The sequence below is a fragment of the Corella eumyota genome, chromosome 5 (assembly GCF_963082875.1).
Source record: "Corella eumyota chromosome 5, kaCorEumy4.1, whole genome shotgun sequence".
In the NCBI taxonomy this organism is placed as follows: Eukaryota; Metazoa; Chordata; class Ascidiacea; order Phlebobranchia; family Corellidae; genus Corella; species Corella eumyota.
The window spans coordinates 11,702,802-11,721,581 of NC_137494.1; the positions used below are offsets into that span (position 1 = coordinate 11,702,802).

General features: G+C 31.9%; 4 protein-coding genes across 4 annotated transcripts; 1 reads left to right on the forward strand and 3 right to left on the reverse strand.

The window, feature by feature from the left end:
• Positions 1 to 108: 108 nt before the first annotated feature.
• LOC145753708 (rab GDP dissociation inhibitor alpha-like) lies at positions 109 to 2,511 on the reverse strand. The gene has a single exon (XM_082570134.1). It carries the CDS (start codon positions 2,110 to 2,112, stop codon positions 781 to 783), a length of 1,332 nt encoding a protein of 443 aa, XP_082426260.1. The 5' UTR covers positions 2,113 to 2,511; the 3' UTR covers positions 109 to 780.
• A 408-nt stretch (positions 2,512 to 2,919) lies between these two features.
• Positions 2,920 to 7,149, reverse strand: LOC145753497 (uncharacterized). Its single transcript, XM_082569901.1, has 11 exons — positions 6,183 to 7,149; positions 5,804 to 5,965; positions 5,664 to 5,704; positions 5,476 to 5,557; positions 5,185 to 5,249; positions 5,027 to 5,126; positions 4,728 to 4,810; positions 4,445 to 4,645; positions 3,937 to 4,022; positions 3,680 to 3,867; positions 2,920 to 3,533 (listed from the first exon to the last, which is right to left on the reverse strand). Exons 1-11 carry the CDS (start codon positions 7,147 to 7,149, stop codon positions 2,920 to 2,922), a joined length of 2,589 nt encoding a protein of 862 aa, XP_082426027.1.
• A 1,116-nt stretch (positions 7,150 to 8,265) lies between these two features.
• Positions 8,266 to 13,008, reverse strand: LOC145753310 (arylsulfatase B-like). The gene is made up of 8 exons (XM_082569719.1): positions 12,847 to 13,008; positions 12,317 to 12,406; positions 11,583 to 11,769; positions 10,918 to 11,114; positions 10,558 to 10,765; positions 10,091 to 10,228; positions 9,406 to 9,690; positions 8,266 to 8,867 (listed from the first exon to the last, which is right to left on the reverse strand). The coding sequence occupies exons 1-8, from the start codon at positions 13,006 to 13,008 to the stop codon at positions 8,548 to 8,550; spliced, it is 1,587 nt and encodes a 528-aa protein (XP_082425845.1). The 3' UTR covers positions 8,266 to 8,547.
• Positions 13,009 to 14,953: 1,945 nt separating this feature from the next.
• Positions 14,954 to 16,769, forward strand: LOC145753063 (uncharacterized). The gene is made up of 4 exons (XM_082569453.1): positions 14,954 to 15,378; positions 15,534 to 16,138; positions 16,210 to 16,304; positions 16,443 to 16,769. Exons 1-4 carry the CDS (start codon positions 14,978 to 14,980, stop codon positions 16,587 to 16,589), a joined length of 1,248 nt encoding a protein of 415 aa, XP_082425579.1. The 5' UTR covers positions 14,954 to 14,977; the 3' UTR covers positions 16,590 to 16,769.
• The last annotated feature ends 2,011 nt before the right edge of the window (positions 16,770 to 18,780 follow it).

Below are 18,780 nucleotides of genomic sequence, written 5' to 3' on the forward strand. Positions count from 1 at the left end.
GTTTTTTGTTAAAACTGAACATAAATATCAAGTATATATAACTTTAATGTAATCACTCTAAGGGGTATGACCCTAAAAATTTGGAAAAAAACTTTCGACAGTGCTTTAGTTACAATTTGAAGTGTGTGATCGAAAATCTTTATGACACAATTGTGTATCGATCGATTATGACGTCACAAAGCCGCATTGTTGCATCGGGTGACGCATCAATAATTAACATGGCATATGGATGTGCATTGAAAAGTCAAAGAGTTGAAATCAATTATTGTCTAACTATGCAACAGTCTTTTATTAAAAGCCTTTAATATACATAACATTTACCACCACGTTGCTTTAATATACGACAATTAGACACTCTTACGAACACAAAACAATCTAATCAGTTTAAATTACAACTCAACACTGAATTAGAATATTATTTTTTAAATATAAAACACAAAAATGAATAAGTTTTCATGTTGTTTTTTGTATATATAGGCTAAATTAGAAGTTAAAAAACATGATAATTTTTAAAAATGATATTTTGATAATCAATAAAATGTTATGGCACACAAATTGCTGAACAGTATCTAAAAGTGTAAGATTTTTAATAATGCAATTAGAATGTATATAAGTTATATTAAATTTTATTCAATCTTCGAAAAACAAAATGGATAAAGTTGTATGTAATGTATATATACATCTAAGTAAATCAAGGTTAAAGTTTTTGAACTATTATAGGCTTACTATTATCGATTCAACCAATAGCATGGTAGTAATTACAAAATTAAATTGCAGTTTTTATTCGCCTACGGTTTCCACTTCTTTAGCATCCACGAAAACAAAATCTTTTCCATTCACTCGCTTGTAGATATCCAAAATATCTTCACAGGTCGACTCAAAATGAGTAGAAGCATCATAGCTCTTTGAAATGAAGCATTTTTCTTTGCATCCATCACTGATCGGCTTAAACATATCGGTGACAGACACGAACTTCTCATCAATTCGTCCTAACAACTTTAAACCAGCAGCTATTTCATTTTCCGGAGTAGATGTTTCCACTATTGTGCTTACAATAGCAAGAAATTTACCCTTGGCTGTGACGTTGTGGGTAGCAGATACGCTGCAGATGTAGATGTCATTTTTGCGGTTGACTTGGTTGGCTGGAATAATCATCTGTAGCGATAAACGCTCCGTGTTATCCTTTAAAGCAATTGGATGGGACAAGATACAAATCGCACGAACCACCTGGCCACATTTTTGAACTTTATCTGGAAAATAAGATGGGTCTCCAACGACGATTTTTCCTCTCACAGTTTCACCATTAGATGTCACTTCCACTCCATTTTCTGTAAATTCAATTTTCTCTATCGGCTTGTCTAACATGTAGGTACCACCATAGATAGCACTCAACCTTGCAAAAGCTTGAGGTAACTCTCCTAAGCCGTATAAAGGATAAAGATAAGGGCTTTTACCATACATTGCAACGGAATTAAAGTAAAGCTGAATTTTTTTCACGAAAGGAACGAATGATTGGTTCAAGTAATCCTCGTTGAACTGAAGCCCAATAGCATGGCCGGTAATATCAATGGTGTTCTGATCAACACCGAACTTTTTGTAGAACTCTGCAGCAGTACAAGTTGGTTTTAGATCTTTGTGGGTTTTTATATCTTTCTCGTCGTATTCAATAGCGTACTGCATCAAATTTTTAAACTTTCGCTTCTCGAAAATTCCCATTAGACTGGTTTTTAAGACCTCAGTACCATCAGATGGAATTTTGTAAGTATCTGTTCCCTTTTTAACAACGTAACTACCTTCTACGGATTTGAACTCAAGATATTTAGTCACGTCAGTATGGATTAATAACTGGACCAATCGACCTTTTGCCATCAAAAATTTTGGGATCAAATCCACGTTCCAATCCCTACCGGCTTTTCCAACTAGTTCAGGGGGACACTGCTTATTATAATGACAATATAGCTGCTCTAGAGGATTTAAGGATGTAGACGCACCTCCGTAATACTTGTTGCGATCCATGTGAAGAACTTTTTTTTGTTCTTTTGAGAACAAGCCGCTTAGAATGCATTCAGTTAGTCCAGTTCCCAAAATAATTACATCATATTCTTCATCCATGTTTAAGAGTTTTTAATACAGATTTAAATTTAAAAACCTAATGCTAGTAGCAAAGTTTGGTATAATGAAGAATATAATTGCTCGATAATTACGCTGCTGATTAAGCTGTTAAGTTCACAGCAGGAGTTTATACCGCCTTTTTTAAGGGCGCTACGACATATGAGCAGTTGGGATTAACCAGTCTGAAAAGTCGGGCAGCGTGCATGCAGAAGATTTTTTAGGTGAAAAAGGTGCATACGTGAAATTAACGTTTTCACGCCTGATTTTTTTTTTAAATTTTCGAACGCGTAATATATTAAAATTCAAGATGCTGCACATGGTAAAAACAAAAAACATCGGACTGCGTATATGAGCCCCGTTTTTATACCTTTAGAGATTGCTTTTATTATCCGTAGCCTTTAAAGTCAATCCCGTAAATTAGTATTGTCCCAAGACCGCTAAAAACTCTATTGTCTGATTGTTCATTACTTTTTTAAATTTTTTCTGTCTATTTTATAAAATCTTGATTAAAAATTAATCAAAAGCTAACTTTTTGACAAAAAGGACAAAATATTACCAGATTTTATACTAAAGTTTGGTATTTTGTACGTTTTATTGAATCCTACGTTAAATTAAATAAAAATATTCAGCCAACAATTTGGGTTGGCCTCTACGTCATCGAAAACTACAGAAGTTGTGACCAATAAAAGAACGCAGCCACGCCAAGGATTTCTTCAACATTTTTTATTTTAGAATGATAAAAAACTAAAACCATTTCAAAACGTAACAATGCAAACACAATAACAAAATTGTAACGCAATAATCGATTTAATGATTATTTTTGATGTGGGTTTTCAGTTGGCTAGGAAAAATAAATCCTTTATCACACAAGTGACAACAATGTGGGTATCGGTGTGTGTGGTTTGTGATAATGTGTGTTCTTAAATTGGACCGGTCAGAACATCTATAAGAACATAACTCACAACTATATGGTTTTTCGCCGGTGTGGGTGCGTATGTGGTTTTTAAGGTACCACGCTTGCCCAAAAGAATTACCACAAATTTTGCAAACAAAAGATTTAATTTTGTCATGGATGGCTGATATATGTTTGTTTAAATCGCCAAATTGAGTAAAACTTTTACCGCAAAGTTCGCATTTGAAAGGCCTGGTTTTCGTATGAATTCGAATGTGCGTTTTTAAATAACTTTTTTGTGAAAACCGTTTACTACAAGTTTCACATTTAAAAGGTTTTTTACCACTGTGGGTTCGCTCGTGGTGTTTAAAATTGCTCACTATATCGGTTGAATACGAACATAATGGACATTTATGTTTCTTGATCTTGGATCTATCCGGATGTTTGTTTTTTGTGTGCTTCGCCAATGCTTCGACGCTCGAAAAAACCTTTTCACATTTCGAACACTCATGAAATTCCGCTGCAATAACATACGTCACAATCATTATTTCAAACGTAATGTGACGTCATAATAAAACGTTATTTTAAATATATTCTACATACTTGCAAGGTTTTTTGGCGGTTTTAAATTGTATAAAACAGGCAATGGATTTGTTTTTTCTACTTTAACTGCATTTTTTTCTTCAATTTTGGCCTTTATCTCTTTGATTTTAGCTTTATATTCTAATGGTATGCCGAGTTGTTCAGCATATTGGTCGCCATACCACACCAACAGCTCATGGCCTTTTTTTACGTCTTTGTAAAGCTTATAGTAAATTTTACCTTGGTATTGGTAGGCAATTAGATTTTGTTCTTCTTCATTTCTAAATAAACACAAAACAAATTTATAGTATTCTCAAGTAAATTAAAAATTTAATTTTATCAGTATTTACCTTGCGCAATTTATGTATCTAAGCCAGTTACTTTTTTTCATATCTTGGCCATCAATATAATGAGACAATTTTTCCTTCTTATAAATCTAAAACAAAATAAGTCATCAAGATTTTATAAATTTTAGTTTAGTATAGTGGTGATTATCCCCGCCTGTCACGCGGGAGACCGGGGTTCGATTCCCTGATGGGGAGAAGTTTACCGGCAGCATGGTGTATTGGTAAGATCACTTGCTACACCACACATGAGGTTGTGGGTTTAATCCCCACTGATCTTATGCTGTAGCGCCCTTGAGTAAGGCGCTTTAAATGGTATGAACTTCTGCTGAGCCAGCACTTAATCAGCAGCATAATTACCGGGCAATTATAATCTATAATATCCCAAACTGCCACAGGCAACTCGAGACTGGGTTGGAGTAACTAATGTTATTCTATGTTTAAGTCACGCATTTGACTAGATAAAGATATATACAAAAAAAATCTTAAAAATTAAAAAGTAAAAGTTACTTACTTCCCAAGCATATCCACCCTCAAATAAAGTTCTTAATTTATGAACATCTTGTTTATGTACATTTTCCCCCTCATATGGACCAAACACTGTATTTTTACTGAAGGCTTTATCGGTCCATGCTCCAAATCCACTTTTTCGAATCTTTGATTGGGCAATACTTATACCATCTGGACACGTTCTTCTAGCTCTGTTTACTAAGCCCTGATAGATTAATTTTAGTTTCAAAATCTTTATTTTTTTACTAGGGGTACCAACTAACTTTACATTTTTTGTAGTTACTTACTATTTTTATTACAGTATCTGGCTCTCTAGTTAATGGATGTTCACTACATTCCCCTAGATATAGCTTATCACAATCATCACAATCTATGTTACAAACAAAAATACTGCTGCTATTTGGTTTAAGTACAAAATTTTTGCATTTATTCTTAACTGTTAATTACTGTTATAATTTAAACTCTATGCTAAAAGGGCAAAAACAACTGGTCATCCACTTACAAAATCAATTAACTGGTTAGGCCTTTTTTTAGAAAAGCAATGTATTTTTTTTAATACAAATTATTAATTAAATAAAAAACTCACAAATAAAATGATCTTCTTCAGGTACTACTGGCTCAGTATAAATTGTTTTTGGAATGTCCCGCTTTGGATATCTTAAAACATCTTCTGCTGTTACCGGGGTCTAAAATTGCGTAAAACATTTAAAAAAAAAAAAATAGGCATTTTTTAATCAACCTTACCTTCTTCTTTTTAAACTTGAATCCATCTGCTGATTTAGATCTGTAGTGTTGTCCTAGAAGTGATTCTGCACAAAATTATATTATGTTTATATATATTATATATATATTTAAAAAACACTACATCATGAAATTACGTATTAAGATTTTTTTACTGGTTTTTAAAAAAATTTAAAATCTTTTATAAAATTTAAAAAATTTCAACCAGGGAGTAACAAAACAATGGGCTAACTGTAATGTTATTCTTGTATAGGCTACTGTTTAAATAAATGGTTTAATACAAATTCTTTAAACCTATTCGAAACTCCTTTTTTACTTCAAGATCTTCTAATTTTCCAGCAGTAGGGTCATACTTTTTGTTCTTTACCATACATTTCTAAATAAAATATATATATATACATAAACCATAATTCTTATTCAAATAAATAAACATAGCTTTTAGGCCATACAATAAAAGAAAAAAATTATTAATTTAAACAAACCTTTTCTAGCCATTTTTGACGATTCTTCAATGTTGTTAATCCTAAAATAAATAAATTCATAGTAAACAGCTTAAAAGACAACACAGATCATTTTACTTAAAAAGAACTAGTCAACTATGCAAAAAAAAAACAAATAATACCAATCATTGTTTGAGGTTTTTTCAATTTTGTTTTACAATTGTTTGGTTTCCATTCTTCATCACTTGTTTCCGAATCCGATTGCACTTTGGGGGCTTTAAACCCACCAACTGGGGGCAAACCTATTTTAGCTCGCAACTCATTTTCAGATGGCAAGGGCAAACCTAAAATTATAAATCCACATATATTTTATGTGTTTGATTATACCGGCAGCGTGGTGTAGTGGTCAGAACACTCTCCTACCATACACAAGGTCCTGGGTTCGATCCCCAGTGATCTCAACTCCTGCTAAGCCAGCACTTAATCAGCAGCTTAATTATCGGGCAATAATAATCCATAATATCCCAAACTGCCACAGGCAACTCAAGATAAACTACTTACCTATATACATCTGTAGTGTAAGATTCTTTGCAATATTTCTAATTCTCTTTTTCTGGTATAAACACAACTCTGCATACTCTTCTAATTTAAACAGTTTCTTTAGTTTTACTTTGGTTTCCATTCTTTTAAACACCTCCTCTATTTCAACCTGTTCAAATCCCTTGTAATCATCATAAATTCTCCGAACTTTTTTGTATTCCTCCCATACCTTGGGGTCAATATGTGGTGGCATTTTCCCAAATAAATTGGCACCGGCAACTTTGGTGCCAGGTTTAACATTGGCACCAACATCTTCTTCAATACCAGCATCACTACCTGAATCAGCATCTCCTTTGTCACCAGTATCACAACTTGCACCAGCTTCAATAGCATCACCACTGACACCAGCATCTTCTTTAACACTATCATCTTGTTTGGCACCAACTATACCATTGGTATCAGCTCCACAAGCATCACCATTGGCCACAGCATCTTTTTTAACAGCAGCACTAACACTAACATCTACTTTAGCACCAGCTTCACTATAGGCACCAGCTCGACTATTCGCACCAGCATCTCCTTTGGTACCCGCATCACAATTGACACCTGTATCCTGCTTAACACCAGCATCACTATCTGTAGCAGCATTAACACTGAAACCAGTATCTTTATTAACATTATCCTTATCTTTGGGACCAGCTCCACTATAGGCACCAGCATTACCACTTCTACCAGCATCTTTTTTGGTACCAGCATTACAACTAGCACCAGCGTCACTACCTGAACCAGCATCACCACTTCCACCAGCATCTTTTTTGGCACCAGCATTACCATTGGCACAAAATACACTATGGGAACCAGCATCATCGTTAGCCACAACATCTTCTTTGGTACCAGTATCACCATTTGTATCAGCTCTGCTATTGGCACCAGTATCTTTTTCACCAGTATCATCACTGGCACCAGGAGTACCTTCTTTTCCAGCCATTAAAAAAAAATTTAAAGTATCCTAATACTCTACAAATAATAGAATCATAATTAAAAAATCTCGATACAATTTTAGAAAATACTTTTGGTTTGCAATTTAAAATTTTTTCGTAACCCAACTCTGTTTTTTGAAGACAATTCACAAATAAGTAAGACTACTATAAATGATATTACAGCAAGAATGATAACATAATAAATTTAATTTCTTTATAAATAACAAACTTAGTTTAAGTACAAAAATATCTGGTTAATATATATAGTTAGTTTTTTTGGCGTTCAAAACCGTTGCCTGCTTAGCGCTTGCCGCCTAATACTGCACGGCTCTACAAAGTAAATCATGGCAAAATTAATAACCTATGTTGTAAAATCTTAATTTAGTCATAACATATTAATATTTAAACATCACCAGTAATAAATTAATACTAAATAAAGAAAAAACTTAAAACTGACTTTAACTTAAAAATTTTACAAAACTTACGTCGTCTGCCATGCTTGTACTATGACGTCACATTGTTTTTAAATATTCTAGAACACAACTATGAAAATCTTATATTATATTTTCAAAGCAGTATTTTTCGTAGTAAATAACACTATTTTTGCAGTTATGTCAATTTAGAAGCTTTAAACCTGAGAAAAAAAATAGATTTTTTACAGTATATTAGGACTAATTTTTAATTAAAATTTTCAATTTTTTGCAAAACAATTTTTTTATATACTTTTTTATCCACGATGTGGGAAGATCGACTTCACGACCTAAACGTAGAGTAACATTTATTCTGACCCAGGTTCGAGTTTCCTTTGGCAGTTTAAAGTATTATAAAAAATTTATTGCCCACTAACTAAGCTGCTGGTTAAATAATGGCTTAGTAGAGGTTCATACCATTTACAGTGGTTACCAAAGGTCGCTACAGGGATCCAACCCAGGACCTCATGTAGTAAAGCAAAGTGTTCCATCCTACCGCTATTTAATAAAATATATTATAAATAACTAGACTTAAAATTGCCTAGGGTAACAAAAATTTCTATTTGCTTAGGCTGTAAAGGTGACCTTCTTCTTGAAACAATTAAATAAAAAAAAAACTGTAAACCCTTTCTATCAAACAAAATATGTTACTTTTTGATTATATGTATTATTTTGCAAAATATGTCATGATTTTTACCAAAAAATTATAAAAAATATGAAAAAATGATAAATTGTGTATAATAAACAAGTTTTATAATAATATTTATAATACAAAACTAAACTTTTCCAGTTATAAAACCATGATACACAAAAACAATAATTACAGCAACGGAAAATTTTGCAAAAAAATTTAAAAGTAGGAAAAAAATTCGAATTGCACAAAATTAAACTAATTTAAAATCTAATATGGCAACACTGAATAACACCCCCCAATTATTACTCCCATGGACCCCAAACACCCCCTCTTAAAGCGGGGTTACATCTATCGTCAGCTTTAGGCCAGACAATAGGAACAGCTGTTTTATTATAAGCTGCAATTTTCTCTAACATTTCATCCACAATTGACGGAAAAAAATTGGTGACATCATTATTTTCCGAAGGGTCAGCTACGACGTCATAAAGTCGAACGCTTGGTACTGGGTCTTGGTCTTCTGGTTTTTGTTTGCAGTCTGGGTGATGATTGTCCGAAACAAAGCAAGCAGCATCAAAAGTTGAGTGGGAGTATAAAGTTGGGATTGGATCAATTTTACTGTAACCTTAGTAATTAAATAATAAATAGTAAGTAACTTAAGGTGAATATAGCACAATGGTTTACAAAACATAGAAGAAATGGGTTTAATCTTCACTGCTATCATGCTAAAATTGATTTGGCGTAGGGCTCTATACTCAGTATAAATTTTGTCAACCCCAAAACTAATCCCCTGGTTAATTAGAGAGAAATATGATCAATAATATTTTAAACTGATAAAGTCATTGCAAGAATGGTTCAGAGCCACAAATGTTACCCAATGTTTAGGCTGTAAAGTCAGTTATTTTTACATTAAGGATAAATGTACACAATATAAAAAAAACAAAGTTAAAGTTAGTCTGTGATGGATATTTTTAGATATGGAGAAACTTACTTAGCAAACCATTATTTAATAAAAGAAGCAATTTTTTAAAGTAATAATTTTTTTGCTAAAAACTAACATTTAAAGAATAAGATATTCTTTTTAACTAACAGGCAACTTAAGACTTGGATAATGCAATTAAAAAACAACAAAAAGTTTTTTCCAAAAAAATATTTTTTTGTACCTGGGTCTCCAGTATACAGCTTCCAATCCCCCATTCTTAAAGCGGTATGCCCCAATCTTGTATCCACACCATGTCTATTTGGAAATGGTAATAGTGGAGGGGTAGGGGTGTACGGTCTTCTATACATAGGATCAATATTATGAAGGAGTTCTGTCCTGGGCGATTTTCCATTTTTTTGGGATATCGCATCCCAAACATTATGGCTATCCAGAGGCTTTGTACCATTTGTGTTTGAACCAGCAATGTGAAGAAGAGTGGGGAACCAATCAGATACGTGCATTAGTTCTATATATAATAATGATTTTTATAACAAAATTTCGCAAGTGCCTATTGGTCAAATTCTGCAAGTGTCTATTAAAAGTATATTAGCGCTAATATCACTACTAACTTAATTTATACTATGGCTTTTCGTTATTCTATAAATATGTTAAATTTTAAACAGCTTGTCCTAACTCTATGTATTAACACCAAAAACAGTAGAAATATACTGTCATTTGGGATAAAATAGTTATAGTGAGAAATGTAGTAATAGTGGTAATATTTATTTTAGAAGTAATGAATTTTTAGGTTTTGACATTTTTAATTTTGCGTACAAGACTTATATTTATTTTGGTAAAATTAAAGTTTTAGATTAATTTACTTTAAAGAAAAAATTCCTTAACTTAGCTTCACAGAACCAATTTACCCTTAGAAGTTCGCCCAGGCTCATTTATTCCAACTCCATGAGCAAGTCCTACAGCTCTTACACCACCCTCCCACAACGAAGCCTTTCTTCCCCTAAGGGGGTAATTGTTGGCCCCATACAAGGTCTGACCCCCATTATCTGTAAATAAAAAAAATTAATTTCTTTTAAACTTTTTTTTTGGGCTATTATATATAATAAATGTAAACTATAAAAAAAAATTTTTTGGGGGGAGGTTTAATGCTCACTGCTCTCATGCTGTAGCACCCTTATGTAAGGCACTATACACAGTATAAACTCCTGTTAAGCTAGCACTTAACCAGCAGTTTAGTTATTTGGCTAATCAATAATATCTTAAACTGCCGCAGTCAACTCGGGACTGGGTTGGGGTAACAGTTGTTTCGGTCATAAAGTTGACCTTCCCACATCAAGGAAAATTTATATATAAATAAAAGTTACACAAACCAAACCTGTTGTAAACACTGTAAATGTGTTTTCCCACATCCCCTTTAGCTTTAAAGCTTCGATAACAGTTCCAATGGCATCGTCCATCGCCGTAACCATACCAGAATAAATCCTCCTGTTTTTGTCTTTAATATGAGCGTACATGTCTATGTAATATTGTGGCACTTGAAGGGGGAAATGTACAGACTGGAATGGCATGTAAAGAAACAGTGGCTAAAAGTCGAAAACAGGACAAAATTACTTTTTACATGTTTTAATTTGTTTTCCGAAAAAGTGAATTTATTCTAATGTTGGAAAAATTTTACAAAAAAAAAAAAAAATCATAATGTAAAAAAAAAACTGGTTGCAAAAATGTGTAAAGTAACCTTATCTTGAGAATGGTCGAATATAATTTCTGCTGCTCTTTTTTGGTACAAATACGTGGAATAAGTTCCATTTGCTGACCAGGCTGGTTTGTCGTTATCATGGAAATCATAACCTTTAAATTTCCCTGTATCATTCCACCCACCAAACACACCTTTTACTTCCTTGGTCTCATAATCTTCATTTCCACAATAATATCCTGAAATAAAAAATGTTGTTTAATTGTAAGAAAATTTTGACAGATAAAAAACAAAATATTTTCAAACAAAGCACAAACTTTATAAGACTACACTTAGAAATAAATTTTACCTAGATAAAAAAGAAAATTAAAAAAAAAAGACAAATTTAAAAATATGGTTAGGCATATGAATGTTATTTTATTCAAATAACCATTTTTTCTTGGTATATACAGTAATATTTTTTAACAATTTTTTAAAACTTTTGGTTTATCATAAATAAAATGGATCACATGTACTTAATGATTCTAAGAAAAACTCTCCTACATTGCGGCCCTAGCTAATTCTCTTTCGCATTTTACAGACCTAACTACTTCTTTATCGTACTTTAACTATTTAGTACAAGCGATCCAATAAAATGTTTACAAATATTAATAGGCTTTATAAAAAATAGGATTTGTTTTTTAATTTAAATGCTAAAAGTTGTTCACCATAAAATGAGTCAAATCCCCTGTTCGTAGGCAAACATGCTTCTTTATAAAAACCGAGATGCCATTTTCCAACAATATGAGTAGCATAACCGGCTTCTTTTAATTTCTGTGGCATAATAACTTCATCTAAGGGTAAGCAATGTGGTTGTGGGGCAAATATAACACTGTGTTGTAGGCCAGTATGTATCTAAAATTACAAATAATTTACATTTTAAACTAAAGTAAGGATATATACTATTTACGTATGTTGCATTGCTTTCAAAACCGGGAGCGTGGTGTAGTGGTAAAAATGCTTGCTACACCACACATTGGGTCGTGGGTTTAATCCCCACTGACCTCATGCTGTAGCGCTCTTGAGTAAGGTGCTATAAACGGTATGAACTACTGCTGAGCCAGCGCTTAATCAGCAGTACAATTATTGGGCAATTATAATCTATACTCAAGACTGGGTCTGAGTAACTGATGTTACTCTATGTTTAAGTCGCGCATTCGACTTTCCCATTAAGTCATTATTATTTTTGTTTTTTATCAAGTCATAAGGCTTCATGTCATATGTGCATTTATTTCAATAACATTTTTTAGTGTAGTAAAATATTTAATTAAAATATACTAAATTTTTTTAACAAAAATTCCCAAATTGCGTACTTAACATAAACATACAGCTTTTCATAAGCAAAAATAAAAAGTTTATTCAAATTGGTAAAAAATATTCTAAACCTATCATTTATGATTACCTGGTATCTGCCAGTCATTAGTTGGCTTCTGCTTGGTGTGCATATTGGCTGAACATAATAATTTTCAAGTTTCACTCCATTGTCAGCAAGCTAAAAAAATAAAAACAAAAAATTCTTTTTAAAGAAACAATTTAAAGGCAAAAAATTTTTTTTTTTGATATTTACTTGTTTCTTTTAATTTAAAATATATATATTTTAACCATAACCGCCAGCATGGTACAATGGTCAGAAACACTTGGCTTTACTATATAAGGTCCTAGGTTCGATCCTCACTGCTCTCATACTGTAGCTTCCTTAAGTAAAGAGCTATAAACGATATGAACTCCTGCTGAGCCAACACTTAATCAGCAGCTTTTAATTATGCAATTATAATCAATAATATTGAACACTGCCAAAAGCAACTCGAGACAAGGTCGAAGTAACAAATGCTACTCTATGTTAATGACGTGGAGTCGACCTTGCCACATCAAGAATAAAGAAATGAAAAAATAAATAAACCAAAATTTTATAAAACAACAACTTTTTTTTACCATGTCAATATTGGGTGTTTTAATATCAGCTCCATGATACCCTACATCATGAAAACCTAAATCATCAGCAACTATCACCAATATATTTGGTTGCTTTGCATGACTTAAAGCTATACCTAACAAAACTAACAGTAGTTTCATAATCAAATCTAAAAAATACATTTGCAGCAGTTAGCAGAGCGCAGGCAACTGAAAACTTGATTTGTAAACAAATGTCACTCTATATAAAGGCTGTAAAATAATAACTATAATTGTTTTGTCAAGGATAAAACATATACAGAAAAACTCAAAAAAAAGTATAGTTAAAATTTACAAATTGAAATAAAGCATACTATCTAACAGTCTAATATTTAGTTTAGGTATATTTAGTTTTATTACAAAATTTTTTCGAATTTTTGAAAATATCAACTTTTCTGTTTCCCTTTTCTGTGTTTATTGTTTACACTTCGACTCTGTTACATAACAAAAGTTTACCAAACCGCAAAAAATATGAAATTGCAAAAACAAGATCACAAGTTGATCGGGGATTTCCCGAAACGTTATGTTTAACGCAGCCATGCGAATAAAATCAAAAAATATTCAGTACATTTATCATTCATAATGTTGACAAAATATATCCTAGTTTTTTTTTACTTAACATTTTTTAGGTTATTTATAATAATCAAAATATGTATATCTTTTGTATTATTTCTTATGGCAAGGTTAAAGAAAACGCCAAATGCGTAAATGCATTGGGAAACATCACAGCCTCAGAGTTCGATTATAAAAGCAGCATAATACCATGTATATGTGAACTATGGTTGAAGCCTTAAAAAATAAAATGTTAACACTTACCAAAACTTCTGCCTACTCTAAAGAGGCCACCAGGTAATGATCGTGAAAAATCGGCAGCGTGGTCTGGTGGTGTAGTGGTAAGAACACTTGCTACACCATATAAGGTCGTGGGTTTAATCCCCACTGCTCTTATGCTGTAGCGCCCTTGAGTAAGGCGCTACAAACTGTGTGAACTCCTGCTGAGCCAGCACTTAATCAGCAGCATAATTATCGGTCAATTATAATCTATAATATCCCAAACTGCCACAGGCAACTCGAGACTGGGTCGGGGTAACTGTTGTTACTCTATGTTTAGGTCGCGCATTCGACTTCCGATATCGAGGATAAATATATAAACAAAAAAAAATCATGATCATACAATAATACCTGAGAATGAACTAAAGTCAAATTGAAACTTGATCAATAATATCCGAAATGATCTATAGGCAACTTGAGACTAGGTCGGGTAACAATTGTTACTCTATAGGTTAGATTTGGTTTGGCAACATTAAATATAAAAGCTCTTTAAAAAAATAACTTTTATATTATGTAGGTAACCCTACTTGAACGGCAAATACAAATTGTGACGTCATTTAAGCTTCAAAACAGGGTCGCGTCGCTTAACAATTATATGACAATAAATCGCAATCCATTTCGAAGCTCGAAAAAATTTAAGAAATGATGGATTATGACGTCACATATTATATTGTACTAGATGCGGCGATAACAAAAAGGTTATTATATCGAAATGTTTGTTCAAGTTAGCAAAGCTGACAGTAAGTTTAATACCATAATAGGATTTTTTACACTATCAGTACTTTAAGAGCAATTTTTACATATTTTGATATTAATTACTAGATTTAAATAACAAATATAAGGAATGTTAAGCAATGTAGTGTTACAAATTAATAACAGATAAACACATATGTTGTATAACGTTTTTTTAAGCCACAAACACGGTATTGGTGTTAGATTACAAGATAAATATATGATGTGTTTATTCAACAAATACAAAGAAAACAGTAGAGCGATATATTTGAGCTTAATTTCAATTTCCAGTTCAGAAGAAATTGTTAAAAATTAATCTGAAGTAGCGGTTTCTATGTATTATAATACATTTATTTAAAATAGTATTTTTTTAAATTTATTTCTTTGATTTTATAATATTTAGGAAGTCAGACGTTTTGGTAATTACTATTAAGTGATTTTAAGATTAAGTTACCTTCAGCAGTATTGCTATTTTATTTAGACATTTATCATTTATTATGTAAAGTAATTTTTAATTTAGATAAAAATAAACTTTTTTTTAATTGAAAAAATGCATAAAGTGAGTGAAAATAATCCTAATTATTCTCAAAATTACAACTTCAGTGACGTCACAAATATGAAGATTGACGTCAGAATTACGTACAAAAATCCACCCACAAATGCAAACACTTTTGATACGACTTCACATGATTCTGTGCCATTGCAAAAAGTGACGTCACAAATCGACCCGAATTCAAATACGTCACCGGAAAAAAACTTTTCAACAAAAAACACGTCACCAAGAACCATGACGTCACAAAACAGCATTGCAAAACGAATAATTACGAAAAACCCGATTTATTTTCGACGAGTCAACCAACAACAAACAAAAAATAACGATGACGTTTGGGAAACTCCCTTGATGGGGATAATTGCACCCCCATCTACCCCACAATTACCCTTTAGATCAAGGTAAGAAATAAACGTTTTTATTAAAGAATAAAGTCCAAATTTCTCGAACAAATGTTATGTAAAAGTTTTCATCGTTGTCCTCAATCAATCTCTATTAACAATGTGTATATTATGACGTCACAGACACTCAATATTTATCTTATTGCTTTGTTTAGAACGCCAAGTTCCAGCTCGTCTGACGCTTACTCGCTAAGCGATGACGTCACGCTCCACCGCAATGACGTCACAACCGCGTCTGATCAAACTGTGACGTCACGACGAAATCATTCAGGCGTTCGAAGTTGTTCAAGGCAAAAATTCGGAACGCGGTCTGTTGGGGTAAGTCCCTTTTCCGAAAGAAATCAACTTCTCGTACAATCCTTAAATCGACAGCGCAGAACAATGAGCAACAATGAGGAGTCAAACAACAATGCTAAATTTAACAATGTTGATACGAAATCGAGAAGTAATTCGGACAATGAAAATTTGGTTTGCAGTAATAAACTTCTTAACAATGCGAACAATGCTAATAACAATGTGCATTGTTCGAACAATAAAGCTATAAATTCTCGAGCGAACGTCGTCGAACTTGGGTTTTTCAAAGGAAAGCCCCCTATTACTCCATTCACGAGGCTGGGTTGCTATCGGCAACATATCGACCTTAAAACACGTGACCGATACGGTTCGGTAAACTCGGCCTACCTACGTCACCAGATGACGTCAAGCGCAAATGTTGCCAGACAAAAAACGCGACAAAGCACGAGGAATATGACGCCATCAGGTACAGTAATGTCATTTTTAAAATTAAAATTATTGGACCAAATTTTAAAAAAAATGTTTTGATATTGATAGCTCGTCTTGATTATAACTCGGAACGAACGAAACAACCAGCAGGAATGGTTCGAAATTGGTACACAGAAACCATATTACTACCATCCGCCAATCTGGTAATTTCTGTTTAAAAGCGATTATCGTTCAAATATCAAAAATCTTTTTTGAAACAAAATAAACAAAATGTGTTTTTATTTAAAAATAATACAACAGATTTAAGGCATTTTTTTTACTTATACTAATATTATTTTTAGGAAAAACATCAACATTTTAATAAAATGTCCCATTATGACGTCACACAAAGCAATCATTACGACATAGTTGAACCAGACTCTTACACGCAATTATGTCCTTTCAAACGAGACTTTAAGGGAACTTACTCGGCCGCAACAAGGCGCTAAAGAACAAACATTTATAATGTTTTATAAAAGTTTTAGTTTAAATATTATTTTAAATTTTTGTCCGAATTGTAAATTATTGGTTTAAAAAATTTGATTGTAAAATTTTGTTTTTCGTTATACTTTCAGATTTGTTTTACCAATTTTTTTTTGTTAGGTGGTTTTGTGAATAAATATACATACATCAAAACTTTTCCAAACTAGGCAAAACTAATTTCAAGAGCCCTGTTAATAGTTGAGCCCGAGATAAAAATACTTATTCCCATTTTTTTATAACAGCCGGAAGGTTTGAGGTTCGAGCTGCACCAACGGCTACATTATTTGCTCTTGAGCCTAGCGTATATGGATAAAACATACAAAACATATTTATATAAGTTTTTTTTAACAAAGTAAATTTACAATAAAAACAACGTCAACACATTTTTAATTGTTGCCAATTTGAATTTACTTGTAATCTAACAAACTTAAGGTCATTGTCTATGACGTCACAAAAGCTGTTTCACGCTCCGAGTGCAGACCAAAACCACACAGTTTCGAATTTCACAAAATAAACCCGAACCTGTGTGAAAATAAGAACTTTGAAAAGCCAAATTTCGTGCCAATCGAAGTGAAAATAACATCATTAGCAAAATTATCTCTCCGTAAATATTAATAATTGGACATATATTTAAAATAATATTTTCCTTAAAAAAAATAAAAATAAAATATTTAAAATATAGATAAAATATTAAGTAATTTTTTCCAACATAAAAAATATTAAAAAATTGTTATTACACTTCTTATTGGTCAATTAAAATTTAAATATATCAGCTTATTTATATTAAATTTTTTAAAATTTAAAAAATATTTACCAAAAAAATTCCTAAAAATACACAAGTTGTCAAAAAATTTTCTCAAAAAAAATATAGTAACAGTATTTTAAAAAAGAATAAAATTGTCATAATAAATTTCAATTTTTATTTTTGACCAGACGCCGTTGCCATATTTTCAAGTTTTTTTTAACAGCTCAACTGTCAATCAAAGCCAATTTCTTTGTTTGTTTAACTTAAACTTGTTCATGGGAAAAGAGCACGGATATGCACTCATGCGAAGCCGGGCAAAGAAAGCGATAAAAACTAAAGTCTCGGGTTTCAAGTTCATATTTGTTTGACGAGACCAAATTTTTTTTGAAAAATATCAAAATATTTTGTCCATAAAAATATTTTTAAAACAAAAATTTGAATAAAAATAAATTTTTTTTAACAAAAAAAATTTAAAAAAAATAAATTTAGCGATAATAAAACCACGTGCTTTGTCATGTGGTTTAAACGTCATCAACAAATTTAATGTAGCAGTGATAATACATTTGTTTTTTTGAGTTAAAATTTAAAAAAACCAGGCCCTTAAAAAAAATTACTATAAGGTTTTTAAAAACTCAATCTATATATAAAAACATTTTTTCTACAATTTATTTTACAATTTATTTTACTTAACGAGTAACATTATATTTGACGTTTATTGTGATTCGGTTGAAAGATTAAGATAAATCGTTTTACTTTTATCTAAATAATCAGAATATTAAGTTTCAAAAGTTTGTAAAAAATTTCAATCAACAACAAATTTAAATTCTAAAAAAAAAATAAAAGTCAAAGATATTTAAAAAGATAAGTAGATTTAGAATTTCAAGGTTAAAATTTAAAGTGCATAAAAGAATAAGCTCTAAGAGTTACATAAATATAACATTTAACCTTTAGTAATCATAATTAAGCCTAAGCACCAATCTAACTAACACGAATAGGTCAAAACACTTCTTAAAAATCCACCTCTCTAACCTTACCCAAGAACTTGCAACCCGACCCCCCTAAATTCCTAAAATTCACCCACCTTCTTGACCCCTTGACATTATTTTAAAATGGGTAAACGGCCCCCGCCGGATGTAAGGCCCCAAAATATAACCCAGGCTGACAAAAAGACCCATTTCCAAGTTTAACGCTAACAAGGTAGTTGAAATTTTTCGTATTTGCAGATCTCGTTTTACAAAACTAGAAAGGTTGGTTTACAAAATAAACTAGCATTAGCAGAGTTCTTAAAAACTGGTGGTCAATTAATCGAGCAATTGACAAAGTGCCTTGTTCAAAATTTGAACCTAAGATTTATGCAATTGTCAAGTGCGTAGCCCTGTTAAAAAACCATGTCTATTTTACCAAATAAAAAT